The sequence below is a fragment of the Elgaria multicarinata genome, chromosome 2 (genome assembly GCF_023053635.1).
Source record: "Elgaria multicarinata webbii isolate HBS135686 ecotype San Diego chromosome 2, rElgMul1.1.pri, whole genome shotgun sequence".
Taxonomy (NCBI): Eukaryota; Metazoa; Chordata; class Lepidosauria; order Squamata; family Anguidae; genus Elgaria; species Elgaria multicarinata.
In genome coordinates this window covers 88,211,424-88,231,170 of record NC_086172.1, presented here as the reverse complement: position 1 = coordinate 88,231,170, position 19,747 = coordinate 88,211,424, and the positions used below count along the sequence as shown (strand labels likewise).

The window sequence follows — 19,747 nt, the reverse complement described above, 5'->3', positions numbered from 1 at the left end:
CGTTCTGCTTGAAGTGACAGTTGCAGTTCCTATTGTGGAATGTATGGAACTACTTGGTGTTGTACTTGATGCTGTTGAAGACAAAATAGAAAAGACAGATGTAAGTAAAGTGGTAATTTATGAAAATGAAACCAGTTGATGAAGTTATACTACTGGAACTTGGTGTTAGTTAGACACCGTTGATGAGTCTGAGAGTTATAGTCCAGCTATAGGGCACAAAGATAAGAAAGGACGCTGTAGATATCAGAAGCTTTAGCTTCCCTAAGCATATTAACTCAGAAATCCAATTAATTGCAGTTGGACCTACAAGAATGTTTGGGTCTGCAGTTTTTAATATGATAACTGTACTACAAGAATAGTTCTCTATTTAACACAACAAATCCATGTTGTTGTTGTGTGTGTGTTTTACATGCTATGTGATCCAACTAAGGGGCCACATTCTTGAGTGCCTATATCTCTACCTGGATGAAAAATAATGTCCCTTAAAAAGTACTGTAAATGCAATTTCCCATTTGAATCTCTTAGCAAAGTCAAAACTTGCTGCATGCAATAGCACTGAAAAGATATTTGAGACGTGTTCAGGAGGACTGACCAAAGCTTCTCATGTTTTGGCTACTAGGATTACAGCAAATGTTTTGCTCTACATTGAACTGACACGTAATGTGATGCATAGCTTTAAATATATCCAACCAGTAAAAAACATATATATATATGTGTCCATAAATATATTCAAAAGAACCTGTAGAATCACACTGATTATAAAAGGCAAGGTAGCAATGAGAAAAATCGTAAATTGCTGGATATTGGTATTTCTAATAATTAGGATACCAAAACTTGAAAAGGATAATATGTGACATGATGTCATAGGGGGTATCTTCATAGTACTGCTTCAGCCAAGCATTCCCTTAAAACCCCATGGTAACGCAACTTCAGGGTGGCAACAGTTAACTTCCACAGAAGGAGGGAACATGGGCTTTCTGATGGCCATTTGACTTGTGGCCTGTTCCCTGCCCGCTGCCCAGCCTTCCACTCTTCCAGCAACTATCGGTTGTTATGATCCTCCCCTGGAACTCCCCCAGCCAGAAGCAAGGTCACCACTGACAGATGGTGGGAAGAGGGTGGTGACCTTGTAGAAAAGCAAAAAGTCAGGGCGAGTCCCCAGCTTTTTAAATCTGCAGCTTCAGGAAAAGTCCTGTGGTGGCTGAGAGTTGGGGGCTGTGTTGTATAAAAGACGCAGCACCATTGCGCAACCGCCAAAGGGGAAACAGATAGCCCCTTAGAGTCCCAATTAAAATGAAAGCGTGGAAAATGGAATAACGGTGAAAAGTTACAGCGTATTTAGAACTACATATTTTAATAACAGAATGGGTTGGATACAGACTGGCCATGCTGTTCACAGAACGGCTACTTCCATTAAAAGACTGGAGGAAGAAAGTGGGTCAGGAATCATTGCCAGCCCCCTCTTCCTCTACAACTCATTTATGTCACTTCTCAGGCTGCATGAGAAGAGGCCCAGCTCTCTAGCAGAAAAACAGGAAGGGGGTGGGGGAGAACATAATCTCCCTGCTTAGTTCCGATAGTTAGAGCAGAATTCTCCTAAGAATTACAAGATATCGACCCCATAGAATACAAATTCTAGTCCCAGAAGTCATATTAATGGCAGCATGACAACAATTGTAAAGTTAATATATGTCACAAGCATAAGCCATATATAAGTAAGAACATGAACTGCAAATCCCAGCAAAAAAAACACCGGTATTAAATTTCAGAAGTAATATTTGATATCATCCCTGGACGAATGGTTAAAAACCTGAGAAATAGCAGTTGGAGAACTATCAATGATATCCTACCACTTCTAGAAAACCAAACATAGAGAAGTTTCTTTGACTTACCTGCTGTAAAAGCTGAAGTGGAGACAATTATGGGGGTTGCTGTTGGTGTGGACACATGGGTAGATTGCTGAGATGTGGTTGTCACACTGGGGACTGTTCCAGGGGTCACTGAATGTGTGCTGCCCGCACTTGGTGTTGTAACTGAGACGGTGGAAATTGGAGTAGTAAGAGTTGTGGTTGTTTCTTTTTCTGTTGTTCTTCCTTGGGTTGTGGACACCACCGTGGTGCTTTCAGTGGTGGTCAACACACCTGGAGGTGGTCCAGAGCTTGTGGAGGACGCCGCAGTTGTGATCCTTCCCGGGGTGCTTCCGGGTGCCGTTGTGGTGGCAGCAGTCGTTGAGCCTGGTGTCGTTCCTGGTGAGCAATGGCTGTAGTCACAGCATCGGACTCTGACCTCGTAGTTGTGACATTGCTGGAACTTCACTGACTGGTCCGAATTATTGCACACCAATCCAAAGGCAATGTTGCACTCAACTTTCTGTCCAAGTTGAGTCAGGCTGTATTCGCGGTACATCTGTGCCCGGCACTCGATGGCTTCAGGCTTCTTGCAGATATGGTTTCCCTGCGCTCGAATATTTTCGTAGGTCTCAAAGTCGCCGTCGTCTATCCCATTGGTTGGCTGAGTTGTATCAAACCAAGGGGTCCACTGACACTTGGGAAGGCAAAAGGAAGAGGTGCTTCCGAATGCAGTTGAAGGGGTGGGGGCAAGAGTGGTCGTTGTGATGACCGGGGTGATTGGTATCGTTGACGTGGTGGTGGGCAGAGGGGTGGATTGCACAGATGTGGTTGTCACACTGGGGACTGTTCCAGGGGTCACTGAATGTGTGCTGCCCGCACTTGGTGTTGTAACTGAGACGGTGGAAATTGGAGTAGTAAGAGTTGTGGTTGTTTCTTTTTCTGTTGTTCTTCCTTGGGTTGTGGACACCACCGTGGTGCTTTCAGTGGTGGTCAACACACCTGGAGGTGGCCCAGAGCTTGTGGAGGACGCCGCAGTTGTGATCCTTCCCGGGGTGCTTCCGGGTGCCGTTGTGGTGGCAGCAGTCGTTGAGCCTGGTGTCGTTCCTGGTGAGCAATGGCTGTAGTCACAGCATCGGACTCTGACCTCGTAGTTGTGACATTGCTGGAACTTCACTGACTGGTCCGAATTATTGCACACCAATCCAAAGGCAATGTTGCACTCAACTTTCTGTCCAAGTTGAGTCAGGCTGTATTCGCGGTACATCTGTGCCCGGCACTCGATGGCTTCAGGCTTCTTGCAGATATGGTTTCCCTGCGCTCGAATATTTTCGTAGGTCTCAAAGTCGCCGTCGTCTATCCCATTGGTTGGCTGAGTTGTATCAAACCAAGGGGTCCACTGACACTTGGGAAGGCAAAAGGAAGAGGTGCTTCCGAATGCAGTTGAAGGGGTGGGGGCAAGAGTGGTCGTTGTGATGACCGGGGTGATTGGTATCGTTGACGTGGTGGTGGGCAGAGGGGTGGATTGCACAGATGTGGTTGTCACACTGGGGACTGTTCCAGGGGTCACTGAATGTGTGCTGCCCGCACTTGGTGTTGTAACTGAGACGGTGGAAATTGGAGTAGTAAGAGTTGTGGTTGTTTCTTTTTCTGTTGTTCTTCCTTGGGTTGTGGACACCACCGTGGTGCTTTCAGTGGTGGTCAACACACCTGGAGGTGGCCCAGAGCTTGTGGAGGACGCCGCAGTTGTGATCCTTCCCGGGGTGCTTCCGGGTGCCGTTGTGGTGGCAGCAGTCGTTGAGCCTGGTGTCGTTCCTGGTGAGCAATGGCTGTAGTCACAGCATCGGACTCTGACCTCGTAGTTGTGACATTGCTGGAACTTCACTGACTGGTCCGAATTATTGCACACCAATCCAAAGGCAATGTTGCACTCAACTTTCTGTCCAAGTTGAGTCAGGCTGTATTCGCGGTACATCTGTGCCCGGCACTCGATGGCTTCAGGCTTCTTGCAGATATGGTTTCCCTGCGCTCGAATATTTTCGTAGGTCTCAAAGTCGCCGTCGTCTATCCCATTGGTTGGCTGAGTTGTATCAAACCAAGGGGTCCACTGACACTTGGGAAGGCAAAAGGAAGAGGTGCTTCCGAATGCAGTTGAAGGGGTGGGGGCAAGAGTGGTCGTTGTGATGACCGGGGTGATTGGTATCGTTGACGTGGTGGTGGGCAGAGGGGTGGATTGCACAGATGTGGTTGTCACACTGGGGACTGTTCCAGGGGTCACTGAATGTGTGCTGCCCGCACTTGGTGTTGTAACTGAGACGGTGGAAATTGGAGTAGTAAGAGTTGTGGTTGTTTCTTTTTCTGTTGTTCTTCCTTGGGTTGTGGACACCACCGTGGTGCTTTCAGTGGTGGTCAACACACCTGGAGGTGGTCCAGAGCTTGTGGAGGACGCCGCAGTTGTGATCCTTCCCGGGGTGCTTCCGGGTGCCGTTGTGGTGGCAGCAGTCGTTGAGCCTGGTGTCGTTCCTGGTGAGCAATGGCTGTAGTCACAGCATCGGACTCTGACCTCGTAGTTGTGACATTGCTGGAACTTCACTGACTGGTCCGAATTATTGCACACCAATCCAAAGGCAATGTTGCACTCAACTTTCTGTCCAAGTTGAGTCAGGCTGTATTCGCGGTACATCTGTGCCCGGCACTCGATGGCTTCAGGCTTCTTGCAGATATGGTTTCCCTGCGCTCGAATATTTTCGTAGGTCTCAAAGTCGCCGTCGTCTATCCCATTGGTTGGCTGAGTTGTATCAAACCAAGGGGTCCACTGACACTTGGGAAGGCAAAAGGAAGAGGTGCTTCCGAATGCAGTTGAAGGGGTGGGGGCAAGAGTGGTCGTTGTGATGACCGGGGTGATTGGTATCGTTGACGTGGTGGTGGGCAGAGGGGTGGATTGCACAGATGTGGTTGTCACACTGGGGACTGTTCCAGGGGTCACTGAATGTGTGCTGCCCGCACTTGGTGTTGTAACTGAGACGGTGGAAATTGGAGTAGTAAGAGTTGTGGTTGTTTCTTTTTCTGTTGTTCTTCCTTGGGTTGTGGACACCACCGTGGTGCTTTCAGTGGTGGTCAACACACCTGGAGGTGGCCCAGAGCTTGTGGAGGACGCCGCAGTTGTGATCCTTCCCGGGGTGCTTCCGGGTGCCGTTGTGGTGGCAGCAGTCGTTGAGCCTGGTGTCGTTCCTGGTGAGCAATGGCTGTAGTCACAGCATCGGACTCTGACCTCGTAGTTGTGACATTGCTGGAACTTCACTGACTGGTCCGAATTATTGCACACCAATCCAAAGGCAATGTTGCACTCAACTTTCTGTCCAAGTTGAGTCAGGCTGTATTCGCGGTACATCTGTGCCCGGCACTCGATGGCTTCAGGCTTCTTGCAGATATGGTTTCCCTGCGCTCGAATATTTTCGTAGGTCTCAAAGTCGCCGTCGTCTATCCCATTGGTTGGCTGAGTTGTATCAAACCAAGGGGTCCACTGACACTTGGGAAGGCAAAAGGAAGAGGTGCTTCCGAATGCAGTTGAAGGGGTGGGGGCAAGAGTGGTCGTTGTGATGACCGGGGTGATTGGTATCGTTGACGTGGTGGTGGGCAGAGGGGTGGATTGCACAGATGTGGTTGTCACACTGGGGACTGTTCCAGGGGTCACTGAATGTGTGCTGCCCGCACTTGGTGTTGTAACTGAGACGGTGGAAATTGGAGTAGTAAGAGTTGTGGTTGTTTCTTTTTCTGTTGTTCTTCCTTGGGTTGTGGACACCACCGTGGTGCTTTCAGTGGTGGTCAACACACCTGGAGGTGGTCCAGAGCTTGTGGAGGACGCCGCAGTTGTGATCCTTCCCGGGGTGCTTCCGGGTGCCGTTGTGGTGGCAGCAGTCGTTGAGCCTGGTGTCGTTCCTGGTGAGCAATGGCTGTAGTCACAGCATCGGACTCTGACCTGGTAGTTGTGACATTGCTGGAACTTCACTGACTGGTCCGAATTATTGCACACCAATCCAAAGGCAATGTTGCATTCAACTTTCTGTCCAAGTTGAGTCAGGCTGTATTCGCGGTACATCTCTGCCCGGCACTCAATGTCTTCAGGCTTCTTGCAGATATGGTTTCCCTGCGCTCGAATATTTTCGTAGGTCTCAAAGTCGCCGTCGTCTATCCCATTGGTTGGCTGAGTTGTATCAAACCAAGGGGTCCACTGACACTTGGGAAGGCAAAAGGAAGAGGTGCTTCCGAATGCAGTTGAAGGGGTGGGGGCAAGAGTGGTCGTTGTGATGACCGGGGTGATTGGTATCGTTGACGTGGTGGTGGGCAGAGGGGTGGATTGCACAGATGTGGTTGTCACACTGGGGACTGTTCCAGGGGTCACTGAATGTGTGCTGCCCGCACTTGGTGTTGTAACTGAGACGGTGGAAATTGGAGTAGTAAGAGTTGTGGTTGTTTCTTTTTCTGTTGTTCTTCCTTGGGTTGTGGACACCACCGTGGTGCTTTCAGTGGTGGTCAACACACCTGGAGGTGGCCCAGAGCTTGTGGAGGACGCCGCAGTTGTGATCCTTCCCGGGGTGCTTCCGGGTGCCGTTGTGGTGGCAGCAGTCGTTGAGCCTGGTGTCGTTCCTGGTGAGCAATGGCTGTAGTCACAGCATCGGACTCTGACCTCGTAGTTGTGACATTGCTGGAACTTCACTGACTGGTCCGAATTATTGCACACCAATCCAAAGGCAATGTTGCACTCAACTTTCTGTCCAAGTTGAGTCAGGCTGTATTCGCGGTACATCTGTGCCCGGCACTCGATGGCTTCAGGCTTCTTGCAGATATGGTTTCCCTGCGCTCGAATATTTTCGTAGGTCTCAAAGTCGCCGTCGTCTATCCCATTGGTTGGCTGAGTTGTATCAAACCAAGGGGTCCACTGACACTTGGGAAGGCAAAAGGAAGAGGTGCTTCCGAATGCAGTTGAAGGGGTGGGGGCAAGAGTGGTCGTTGTGATGACCGGGGTGATTGGTATCGTTGACGTGGTGGTGGGCAGAGGGGTGGATTGCACAGATGTGGTTGTCACACTGGGGACTGTTCCAGGGGTCACTGAATGTGTGCTGCCCGCACTTGGTGTTGTAACTGAGACGGTGGAAATTGGAGTAGTAAGAGTTGTGGTTGTTTCTTTTTCTGTTGTTCTTCCTTGGGTTGTGGACACCACCGTGGTGCTTTCAGTGGTGGTCAACACACCTGGAGGTGGCCCAGAGCTTGTGGAGGACGCCGCAGTTGTGATCCTTCCCGGGGTGCTTCCGGGTGCCGTTGTGGTGGCAGCAGTCGTTGAGCCTGGTGTCGTTCCTGGTGAGCAATGGCTGTAGTCACAGCATCGGACTCTGACCTCGTAGTTGTGACATTGCTGGAACTTCACTGACTGGTCCGAATTATTGCACACCAATCCAAAGGCAATGTTGCACTCAACTTTCTGTCCAAGTTGAGTCAGGCTGTATTCGCGGTACATCTGTGCCCGGCACTCGATGGCTTCAGGCTTCTTGCAGATATGGTTTCCCTGCGCTCGAATATTTTCGTAGGTCTCAAAGTCGCCGTCGTCTATCCCATTGGTTGGCTGAGTTGTATCAAACCAAGGGGTCCACTGACACTTGGGAAGGCAAAAGGAAGAGGTGCTTCCGAATGCAGTTGAAGGGGTGGGGGCAAGAGTGGTCGTTGTGATGACCGGGGTGATTGGTATCGTTGACGTGGTGGTGGGCAGAGGGGTGGATTGCACAGATGTGGTTGTCACACTGGGGACTGTTCCAGGGGTCACTGAATGTGTGCTGCCCGCACTTGGTGTTGTAACTGAGACGGTGGAAATTGGAGTAGTAAGAGTTGTGGTTGTTTCTTTTTCTGTTGTTCTTCCTTGGGTTGTGGACACCACCGTGGTGCTTTCAGTGGTGGTCAACACACCTGGAGGTGGTCCAGAGCTTGTGGAGGACGCCGCAGTTGTGATCCTTCCCGGGGTGCTTCCGGGTGCCGTTGTGGTGGCAGCAGTCGTTGAGCCTGGTGTCGTTCCTGGTGAGCAATGGCTGTAGTCACAGCATCGGACTCTGACCTGGTAGTTGAGACATTGCTGGAACTTCACTGACTGGTCCGAATTATTGCACACCAATCCAAAGGCAATGTTGCACTCAACTTTCTGTCCAAGTTGAGTCAGGCTATGGTCTGGGTACTTTTCCGACCGGCAGTCAATGTCATGAGGCTTCTTGCAGATATCGCCTCCATGCTTGCGGATATTTTCGTAGGTCTCAAAGTCGCCGTCGTCTATCCCATTGGTTGGTTGAGTTGTATCAAACCAAGGGGTCCACTGACACTTGGGAAGGCAAAAGGAAGAGGTGCTTCCGAATGCAGTTGAAGGGGTGGGGGCAAGAGTGGTCGTTGTGATGACCGGGGTGATTGGTATCGTTGACGTGGTGGTGGGCAGAGGGGTGGATTGCACAGATGTGGTTGTCACACTGGGGACTGTTCCAGGGGTCACTGAATGTGTGCTGCCCGCACTTGGTGTTGTAACTGAGACGGTGGAAATTGGAGTAGTAAGAGTTGTGGTTGTTTCTTTTTCTGTTGTTCTTCCTTGGGTTGTGGACACCACCGTGGTGCTTTCAGTGGTGGTCAACACACCTGGAGGTGGCCCAGAGCTTGTGGAGGACGCCGCAGTTGTGATCCTTCCCGGGGTGCTTCCGGGTGCCGTTGTGGTGGCAGCAGTCGTTGAGCCTGGTGTCGTTCCTGGTGAGCAATGGCTGTAGTCACAGCATCGGACTCTGACCTCGTAGTTGTGACATTGCTGGAACTTCACTGACTGGTCCGAATTATTGCACACCAATCCAAAGGCAATGTTGCACTCAACTTTCTGTCCAAGTTGAGTCAGGCTGTATTCGCGGTACATCTGTGCCCGGCACTCGATGGCTTCAGGCTTCTTGCAGATATGGTTTCCCTGCGCTCGAATATTTTCGTAGGTCTCAAAGTCGCCGTCGTCTATCCCATTGGTTGGCTGAGTTGTATCAAACCAAGGGGTCCACTGACACTTGGGAAGGCAAAAGGAAGAGGTGCTTCCGAATGCAGTTGAAGGGGTGGGGGCAAGAGTGGTCGTTGTGATGACCGGGGTGATTGGTATCGTTGACGTGGTGGTGGGCAGAGGGGTGGATTGCACAGATGTGGTTGTCACACTGGGGACTGTTCCAGGGGTCACTGAATGTGTGCTGCCCGCACTTGGTGTTGTAACTGAGACGGTGGAAATTGGAGTAGTAAGAGTTGTGGTTGTTTCTTTTTCTGTTGTTCTTCCTTGGGTTGTGGACACCACCGTGGTGCTTTCAGTGGTGGTCAACACACCTGGAGGTGGTCCAGAGCTTGTGGAGGACGCCGCAGTTGTGATCCTTCCCGGGGTGCTTCCGGGTGCCGTTGTGGTGGCAGCAGTCGTTGAGCCTGGTGTCGTTCCTGGTGAGCAATGGCTGTAGTCACAGCATCGGACTCTGACCTCGTAGTTGAGACATTGCTGGAACTTCACTGACTGGTCCGAATTATTGCACACCAATCCAAAGGCAATGTTGCACTCAACTTTCTGTCCAAGTTGAGTCAGGCTATGGTCTGGGTACTTTTCCGACCGGCAGTCAATGTCATGAGGCTTCTTGCAGATATCGCCTCCATGCTTGCGGATATTTTCGTAGGTCTCAAAGTCGCCGTCGTCTATCCCATTGGTTGGCTGAGTTGTATCAAACCAAGGGGTCCACTGACACTTGGGAAGGCAAAAGGAAGAGGTGCTTCCGAATGCAGTTGAAGGGGTGGGGGCAAGAGTGGTCGTTGTGATGACCGGGGTGATTGGTATCGTTGACGTGGTGGTGGGCAGAGGGGTGGATTGCACAGATGTGGTTGTCACACTGGGGACTGTTCCAGGGGTCACTGAATGTGTGCTGCCCGCACTTGGTGTTGTAACTGAGACGGTGGAAATTGGAGTAGTAAGAGTTGTGGTTGTTTCTTTTTCTGTTGTTCTTCCTTGGGTTGTGGACACCACCGTGGTGCTTTCAGTGGTGGTCAACACACCTGGAGGTGGCCCAGAGCTTGTGGAGGACGCCGCAGTTGTGATCCTTCCCGGGGTGCTTCCGGGTGCCGTTGTGGTGGCAGCAGTCGTTGAGCCTGGTGTCGTTCCTGGTGAGCAATGGCTGTAGTCACAGCATCGGACTCTGACCTCGTAGTTGTGACATTGCTGGAACTTCACTGACTGGTCCGAATTATTGCACACCAATCCAAAGGCAATGTTGCACTCAACTTTCTGTCCAAGTTGAGTCAGGCTGTATTCGCGGTACATCTGTGCCCGGCACTCGATGGCTTCAGGCTTCTTGCAGATATGGTTTCCCTGCGCTCGAATATTTTCGTAGGTCTCAAAGTCGCCGTCGTCTATCCCATTGGTTGGCTGAGTTGTATCAAACCAAGGGGTCCACTGACACTTGGGAAGGCAAAAGGAAGAGGTGCTTCCGAATGCAGTTGAAGGGGTGGGGGCAAGAGTGGTCGTTGTGATGACCGGGGTGATTGGTATCGTTGACGTGGTGGTGGGCAGAGGGGTGGATTGCACAGATGTGGTTGTCACACTGGGGACTGTTCCAGGGGTCACTGAATGTGTGCTGCCCGCACTTGGTGTTGTAACTGAGACGGTGGAAATTGGAGTAGTAAGAGTTGTGGTTGTTTCTTTTTCTGTTGTTCTTCCTTGGGTTGTGGACACCACCGTGGTGCTTTCAGTGGTGGTCAACACACCTGGAGGTGGCCCAGAGCTTGTGGAGGACGCCGCAGTTGTGATCCTTCCCGGGGTGCTTCCGGGTGCCGTTGTGGTGGCAGCAGTCGTTGAGCCTGGTGTCGTTCCTGGTGAGCAATGGCTGTAGTCACAGCATCGGACTCTGACCTCGTAGTTGTGACATTGCTGGAACTTCACTGACTGGTCCGAATTATTGCACACCAATCCAAAGGCAATGTTGCACTCAACTTTCTGTCCAAGTTGAGTCAGGCTGTATTCGCGGTACATCTGTGCCCGGCACTCGATGGCTTCAGGCTTCTTGCAGATATGGTTTCCCTGCGCTCGAATATTTTCGTAGGTCTCAAAGTCGCCGTCGTCTATCCCATTGGTTGGCTGAGTTGTATCAAACCAAGGGGTCCACTGACACTTGGGAAGGCAAAAGGAAGAGGTGCTTCCGAATGCAGTTGAAGGGGTGGGGGCAAGAGTGGTCGTTGTGATGATCACGCCGCTGGTTGTTTCTTCCGTTGTCGCGACGGTTGGTATTGTTGCTGTTGGTTTGGCCAGAGGGGTGGATTGTAGAGATGTTGCTGTCACTGTGGGGACTGTTCCAGGTGTGAGTGACGGTGTGTTAGTTTTGCTTGGTGTTGTGATTTGAATGGTGGAAGATGGAATAGTAAGTGTCGTGGCCGTTTGTTTTCCTGTTGTTCTCCCTATGGTTGTTGATACTAGTGTGGTTCTTTGAGTGGTTGTCGATACAGCTGGACGTGGCATGGAGCTTGTGGAGGGTGCTGGAGTTGTAATTACCGCTAGGGTGGTTCCCTGTGTAGTTGTGGTCGCAGCAATCGTTGATCCTGGTGTAATTGTTCCTGGCTGGCAATCGGTGTAGTCGCAGCATTGGAAACGTACCTCGTAGTTGTGACATTTTGGGAACTTCACTGACTGGTCTGCATTTTTGCACAGCAGGCCGACACTGATGTTGCATACTAGTTTCTGTCCAAGTTGAGTCAGGCTGTATTCGCGGTACTTCTCTGCCCGACACTCGATGTTTTCGGGCTTCTCGCAGATATTGTTTCCCTGCGCTCGGATATTTTCGTAGTTCTCAAAGTCACCACCATCTGTCCCTTCAGTTGGATGTGTTGTATCAAACCAAGGGCTCCACTTGCATTTGGGAAGGCAAATGGTTGAGGTATTTATTTGTCCCGTGGTCCTTGTCATAATTGTCGTGCTTTCACTCGTTGTGGGCGGCGCTGTTTGAATGCTTGTTTGGTGTTCTGTTTTACTATGTGTACTACTTGGTGTTGTTATTGACGTTTCTATGGATGGACGTGTCGTTTCCATACTGGCTGTAGTAACTGGTGTGGCTGTTGAAAGACCACATGGTATATATTGACAGCATAGGAATTTGATCTCGTAATTGTAGCAGATTGGTGGGTCTTGTTCTTTGTTATTACAAATCAAACCATTCGCCTTGGTACATTGTATCTTTTGAGTGATGGAATCCATTTTTTCATCAGGAAGGTTTTTAGCTCTGCACTCAACTTCATCTGGCATTTTACAAAGGCTGTGTCCCTTGGCTCTTATGTTTTCTGGTGTTTCATAATCCCCATTGTTTGATCCATAATTTGGGTAGCTGACATCATACCATTGTGTCCATTCACATACCCGATGGACACATGCTGTTGTTCTTGGTGTAGTTGATTCTGTAATAAAAAGTGAATTCAATTATTTTTATAGATTACATTTTACTTTGGACATCAATTTTTCTTGCTGTGATTTTACTGCAAAATTGCTTTTAATAAAATTACTCGCAAAGTATGTATGATTTTGCGGAAGGAAAATTCTTGAACCTCTGGCCTCTGCCATGACTTCTGTCTATGCAACTCAGGAATAAACACATTATTCCTACTTCCCTGGTAGACCAGACCACCAGGGTACCTCCAGACCACCAGCTACGACAGGTAGTATATTTTACGAAATAATTATTGTTCTTCTCAGTTTTGTTGATTCTGTTGTATTTGGTATGCAATTTGTTATGGACCATTTGTGCTATCAGTTCTTTAGATTTACCTATTGATGTTCCTTTTAACACAGGGACAAAGGAAGTTGCCTTATACTGTGTCAGTCCAGTAGTCCAGCTAGCCCAGTATTATCACCACTTGAATGGCAGTGGCTACAGCCTACGGACGTGTGGGTAACAAAACCTGAGTGTGTCAAAGTTCTCCATATTCTACCTCAAAACTCAGGCCTTAGCTAGACCGAAGCTTTACCCCGGGTTTGTCCCGGGGTCATCCCTGTTCACGTAAATGACACACAGGATATCCCAGGAGCAGGCAGAGATGAACCCCGGATGATCCCGGGATAAATCTTGGGTCTAGCTAAGGCCTCATTCAGTTTCATGTACATATCACAGTCAGATCTTGTTTTTTTTTTCTTTTTGCATAAAAATTCATGTGTATTTTCTGAAATTTACATGTCAGTTGTGTGCATTTTTGAAATGAATGCATTCTTCTCTCATTGGTTAAAGCATGCTTGTGTGCATTTTTCAATAGTACTCATTTTTTAATGCACATTTTTCAGATGTACTGATGTGAAATGCATTTTGGGGTGGGTCTGTAAACCACATTGCAAGCTTAGAAATACAGATTGCATTTGAGGCTGTGTTTGGTTCAGAAGAGCCTCGTGTGGCGCAGAACAGTAAAGCAGCAGTTTCTGTAGCTGAAACTCTCCCCACGGCCTGAGTTTGATCCCAGCGGAAGCTGGTTTCAGGCAGCCGGCTCGGGTCGACTCAGCCTTCCATCCTCCCGAGGTCGGTAAAATGAGTACCCAGCTAGCTGGGGGAAAGGTAATCACGGCCGGGGAAGGCAACGGCAAACCACCCTGCTATAAGGCCTGCCAAGAAAACGTCAGCGAAAGCTGGCGTCCCTCCAAGAGTCAGTAATGACTCAGTGCTTGCACGAGAGGTTCCTTTCCTTTCCTTGGTTCAGAAGGTACAAACTGGGTAAATCCTGATTTAAAAAAGAACACACAAAACAAGAACTGAAAATATTTTTTTATACATTTGTAGCCATGGATCTCCAGAGCCTGAGGCAGGAGTTTTTTCAGCCCTACCTGGAGATGCTGAGGATTGAACATGGGACCTTCTGCATGCAGAGCATTGCTCTATCACTGAACTGCAGCCCAGTGATTTGGGCACTTCAATGTAGATTAAACAGCTGGTGAACCAGGGTGCTTTTTGGTTTTGTTCTTAAAGATACTGCTTGCTTCATTTTTAAAAACCCTTTTAAATTTTGGAAACTTCGATATAATAATTTGACATTTTGTGATGGTATCTGTGTTCAATCCTTCCCCCTGCCCCTAAACACAGAAAGGCTAGCACTTTTACATTTTTAATATTTTGTTATCTTGAGAAATAGATTAATAGGATTTCCCTTCTTCTAGAACTCTCTCAGTCCACTCGGAGGGGTGACTGCTGCTCTGCTTTATACTCAGCTGGAGTTTTTCAGTTCTCAGAGGCATCTGCTTGGGCAGAAGTATGCAGAGAGATGCCCATTAGGATCTGCAAAAAAACAAACACTGCTGCATAGTTCCTCTTAAGAGGAAGATCATTGAGTACTTGTTAAATTATTTAGGAGTAAGGCATGAAACTAGCAAGCAGTGTTTATTTGCAGCATGTGACATTTTACAGATGACTAGCAATGCAATTCTGTCCATCTTTACTCAGAAGCAAGTCCCACTGAGTTCAATGTAAGTTTATATAGAGTTGCAACCCAAGGTGTTTACTGAAATACCTGCTGTTATAGGCGGAGTGGTAGAAAATGTAAATGGCGTTGTTGCTGTAATTCCAGGGCATTCGTAGCTTTGTCTACTGATTGTTCCATTTGCCTCACAGATTGCAGTCATGCACCAGCCCAAGCCATCTGTGGTGTTGTAGATGACATCCTTGTAGATATATTCCTTTTCTTCATAATAGCAGTAGCATGCTGAAGTTTAGAAGAGTAAGAATGGCTTGTGGTTAGGCAATGTCATATGAAATATTTCCTAAGGTGCCATTCATGAATTTCTACAACTTACCTTTAGCATCGTAGCTACACTCTATACCTTTGCTGGTGCATTTACTGTAAAAAGAAAAAATAACAGTGAAATTTGAGAAGGTAGATCCATAAAATCACATATTGGTATTTAGTTCCACCGAAATGTTAATTGCTTCGTTCCACCGAAAGGTTAATTTTATTGACTGAGATTAAATGTATACAGTACACAGGGAACATGGCTACTGAACTCTGCTGTGTTTATTTTTACTTAATATTGTCAGACTATACACACTTACCATGATTGACATGTCTCTCTTGAGTAAAAAGTTTTTCCTGGTGGATAATAGTTACCCTGAGGATCGTAACACCCACAAACACCAACACATTTCATCTCATCCTCATTAAAATAGGGCTTATCTGCTGGACAGTGCGGGTAGCAACCTGAGAGAAAGGAAAGGATGAGGGTGAGTCGTATTAAATGGATCATTGGTCAAAGGTCAGTGGTGCCATTTCATCTTTTCTGCATTTTTCTCATCTTTTATCATGTTGGGAGTTGTAGCCTAAAATATTTCAGGGCTACCAGATTGAGGAAGGCTGCTATACACCAGGAGTGTCAGGCCAGATTGGTGTCCCCAGACTCCCTCACAGGCCAGGTGATGCAAGGGGCAGGGCCATGCTCTTATGCCAGGAGTGGGGCCATGCCTTCTGATGTCATCCGGTTCCTGGCTACATTGTGTGCAGACTTTCCCTGGCTGGCATAGCAAAGATGCCCCAACTGAGGAGTCGTGTGGAGGAGTGCTTCTCTTGCTAGCATCTTGGCGATGGAGTGAACTTTGCTATGTGTAGACTTTCCCCGTCTGGGGAAAGCTTGCATGCAGCAAAACCTAAGGGGTGGGGTGCCATGCTCCCCCACCCATGCATCAGTGAGAGTATCCTTGATGGCTCTGCATCTTCCCCCATTGGGGAGGAAGCGAGGTGGCTGAAGCACTTAATGAGCTGCTCCCACTCTCCCATTGGAAACCCCAGTATTATCTTTGATCGATGAAGGTAAGAGGAATGTGATCACTCCCTGTTAGCCTACAGGGGAGAGGTCCTGATAGGGGCTATAGGCTGGATGGGGAAACTTCATGGGCTGGATTAGGCCTGAGGTCTAATAATAATAATAATAATAATAATAATAATAATAATAATAATAATAATAATAATAATAATAATAATAAATTTCTTACCCGCCTCTCCACTTGGATCGAGGCAGAGAACAACAGTGAATATAAAACACATTAAAAACTGATTAAAAACATAGCATACATGATTAAAATATCCTATCCCTGCCCTATACAGTCTGAGATCTCGGTATCTCTAGGGTCATCTGCTCCTAGATGGATCTAGCTCACTATTGTGTCCCCCTTTCAGAGATGAGAAGAATGGGTTTCCAAGAGTGGGCCCTCTCTGTGGTGCCATCCCATCTCCCTCTCCATATCCAGAACCTACATTTTCAGTATATCAGTGTCAAGAGACCTTCCAACTCTTGTCCCCATATTTCCCTGGTGAGTAAAATCCTCCCCTCCCAGAAGTTGCTATCAGCCATCATGAAGAAAAAAGACAGGTACAATACTGATACCTGTCTTCTCCCCAAGCTTAGCTAATAGCAGCTTGGTGGAGAGATGATTGAAAAGGTGCAGAGGGAATGGGTGGCCCCAATCCAATGCAAAGCCCCACACCGGCAAAGCAAAAAATGCCAAGAAATCTGATATTGCATCTATTACAACATGTCTCCACTGGCTCTAGGAAAGCAACCTATTTGCAGCCAAAGGAAAGAAGCCTATGGGAACTGAAGAAGTAAAACTAACATCATGTTGCATAGTAGTTGGCCCAGTAAGTACAATCAGACCGCCGAACTCTTCTTACCTTCCAAGCCAGGTAAATGATAAAGGCATCTCCCACTGGGGTTCCTACATGTTTTCATGCACGGGGCTCCGCAAGGCTTGTAGTGCCAATTACAGTCTCCTTCGCTATTGTAATAGTCACAGAACATTGCTAAACAAAACAGGAGAAAGATATTAAGAATCAAATATTCCAGCATGGATGCTTATCACTGCCCATGCCATTAACATAATTATGGATGCCATGACAAAGTATGCTGAAGCCTGTACATAAAGTGATCAGAAGATGACAGCACAGGCTTTAAGACTAATATTAATACTTCAATACTAATTCAACTAAATGGGGCCGTTAGCAATTACTGTCATACCAGCCATCAATTTGGCATATCTATTGGGTGGTTGTTGATCTGCAATACGCATTCACAGCAACACAACAATCCCAGCATTTTCTTCAGTGTGGTGTTTATTAAAATAGGTAATGTAATATTTATTGAATTGTTGTGTAACCAATGGGGGAGGGGAAATGCCTTGAGGCTAATTTTCATTCCCCCTCTCCCCTACTTTCACTATCCATTCAAGCATGGACTGGTACTCACGACATATGGATGGCGATCTCCATGATATGCACACTCCAAATTCACTGCATGCTTGAGCATAGGCAGCTACAGCCGTACAGAAACATTCACAGTCTCCCCCGGTGTCACAAGCGCAGGCATCAGTCACACAAGCTTCATAGAATTTAGTTGGATCAACCTATTAAGAAATTAAAGCAGCATGTGTCTTACCCATAAACACTTGTGACAATTCCTTCGAAATGTGTGAAAAATAAAAATAAAATCAACAGTAATATGTTTTCCCTTTGGGTTTGCAACTGCTCCCATAGAATATAGAGTTCCAGACAAACGACTCTATGGGCCCAACTAACCATGTCCCACTGGACACCCCAAGCTTGAATGAATATTAGACATCTGGAAGATTCCTGAATGTAGGATTTTGTGTACCTGAGAGTGGCAGGCAGCAAAGATATCACTGTGGATGATGCTACATTGCTTCTGTGACCAGGACTTTCTGTAAGGGTTCTTGGAGCAAGGATCCTTTAGGCATTTGGCATCAGGACATGTGGGAGATACTTTCCAACTGTTTCCAAACTCCAGCACGTCACCCACTACAGACTGACTCCGGGTTGTAAAGTCATTAATTCCATTGCCATCATAGTTCCCACATAAGCCACAGACATGACCCTGCACAAAGGAGCAAGTAAAACAATAGCATTAGAGATAAGGTGCATGAACCTCCTAGTTCAGCTTAATGTTTGACTTTTTCCATTTAGGGCGCAATTCTATGCATGTTTAGACAGAAAAAGTGTTACAGTGCTGGGAGTTGTATGACTCCCCCCCCCCCCCCCAGCTAAGCACGCATAGGACTGTGTCCTCAGTTACTCAACATCCTGCCAACTCTAAAGATCTCTTAGGGCACAGTCCAATGCATGTCCAGACAGAATGAATGCCTAGAGAGTTTTATGACATTTTTCTGTCTAAGTATGTATAGGATTGTGCCCTATGCCTGGGATTCCGCCTTTTTCATTTCTTGTAATTCAGAGGATATTAGTCCTGTGTGCCTAGATGTAGATTTCCCCCCCAATGAAGATTATTTGAAGCCTTTGAATAAAAGGATAAAAATGGAATTTTGTATTTTGCCTCTGTGTTTACGATAATCTAGGAGTTAGTACTTTTTTTTTTTTACACATCCTGCTCTATATCCATCCTATATTCTGTTGATGACAATTACGGTATAATGATCAAAGCAACTAGCAAAAATGTATTGAAAGTATTGGTGAAACATTGTATTGGTGAACATTTGTTTGCTTGGAGATTTATCAGATGCTGAAGTGGTAATGGAAAAATTCTATGAACTGTTAATGGCAGGGCTCCTTCCATTTATAGAGGGAATCGGCGGAAGCTCCCCAAGGAAGGAAGAGCACAGGGGTGGTATCCAACTTTGCCCCCATTGCCCTGGCAGGAACTAGTTATGTTGCACAAACATTGGTTCATAATAGCACAACATAATTAGTGCTTGCGCTGGGGCACACTTGGATATTACCCAGTGTGACGATTTTCACTGATTTCCCCTGCAGCCCCCGCCCCCAAGTCACCTTCATACTGTTCCAGGGTGTCCCCCAACCCTCCAGAGCAGCATTTTAGGGGGGCAGAGGAAAGGAGTGAGTGGCGAAAATCACCACCCCATGCCCTTGCTCCAGCAAGAATGGAACTCTGCTAAACACAAATCTGAATAAAAACCTCTTTCATAGCTCTGTCACTGTGTCATCTGAGTCAGTGGGTGGCCCTATCCCTATGTCATTCGTTCCAGAGGAAATGTGGTTGGCTCGTTCCGTGTTTTTAAACAAGCATTAAAGGCCTGGATATTCTGATCTGCTTTTAGTTGAATGAGGATGCCAGTCTATACTTTGCAATAGTTTGAACTGTCACTAACAACAATCATTCTGTGAGCAGGCCCTTGCTGAATGGGGTAGGCTGTGGCAAAGGGGAGGGGAGGCTGAGGAGGAAGGCGAAGAGTTTTTCTACACAAGGCTATTAATCCGCTATATCTACTTTTTGTTTCATCGCAGAATTGAAAACCATGCACTACAGGAAGAGTGTTTACTTTCCTGCTTTTCCACTGCATAACCTCTAGGTGGCACTATGGAACAGCGGGGAGGTCAGGTAGGACAATCTGTTTTCTCCAGGCTCATTAGACACACATAATTCTGGATGCCATGAAAGGCGGTTTTAAAATAAATAAATAAATAAATAGTAGACATTTCCAAGGGAGGATCATGAGCAGGTTATTATTTATTTATTTATTTATCTATCATATTTATACCCCGCTCCTCAGCCAAAAAAGGCTCTCGGAGCAGCTTACACTTAGCAAAAAAGACAGTCCCTGCCCTCAGGCTTACAGTCTAATAAAGACATGACACACAAGGAAAAGGAGTTCAGGAGGGAAGAGGTAAAGAGAGAGAGAAATTAAGTGGACTGGGAAAAGGGCTGATGGGATTGTCCTGCTCCCGAAGGAGGGGAGTTCAGCTGGAGCAGGGCCCGATGTTTCCTCGGCCTGCTCCTGTCCCCTCGGTCCTTCTTCTTCCCCACAGGGCCAAGATGGCAGTTTGCCCTGTGGGGATGGGGGAAGAGTCCAACAGGAGCAGGCCCCGAAATTAAAATT

At 47.6% G+C, this 19,747-nt stretch overlaps 1 protein-coding gene across 1 annotated transcript in view; it reads right to left on the bottom strand.

The window, feature by feature from the left end:
- Positions 1–19,747, bottom strand: part of LOC134393383 (mucin-5B-like) — a 69,508-nt gene that overhangs the window by 22,811 nt on the left and 26,950 nt on the right. The window contains exons 24-30 of the mRNA XM_063118410.1: positions 17,530–17,769; positions 17,125–17,281; positions 16,554–16,682; positions 14,942–15,086; positions 14,686–14,729; positions 14,403–14,594; positions 1,893–12,314 (exon numbers count right to left, since the gene is read on the bottom strand). Coding sequence (XP_062974480.1) covers positions 1,893–12,314; positions 14,403–14,594; positions 14,686–14,729; positions 14,942–15,086; positions 16,554–16,682; positions 17,125–17,281; positions 17,530–17,769 — 11,329 coding nt within the window. The remainder of the gene's footprint in view (positions 1–1,892; positions 12,315–14,402; positions 14,595–14,685; positions 14,730–14,941; positions 15,087–16,553; positions 16,683–17,124; positions 17,282–17,529; positions 17,770–19,747) is intronic.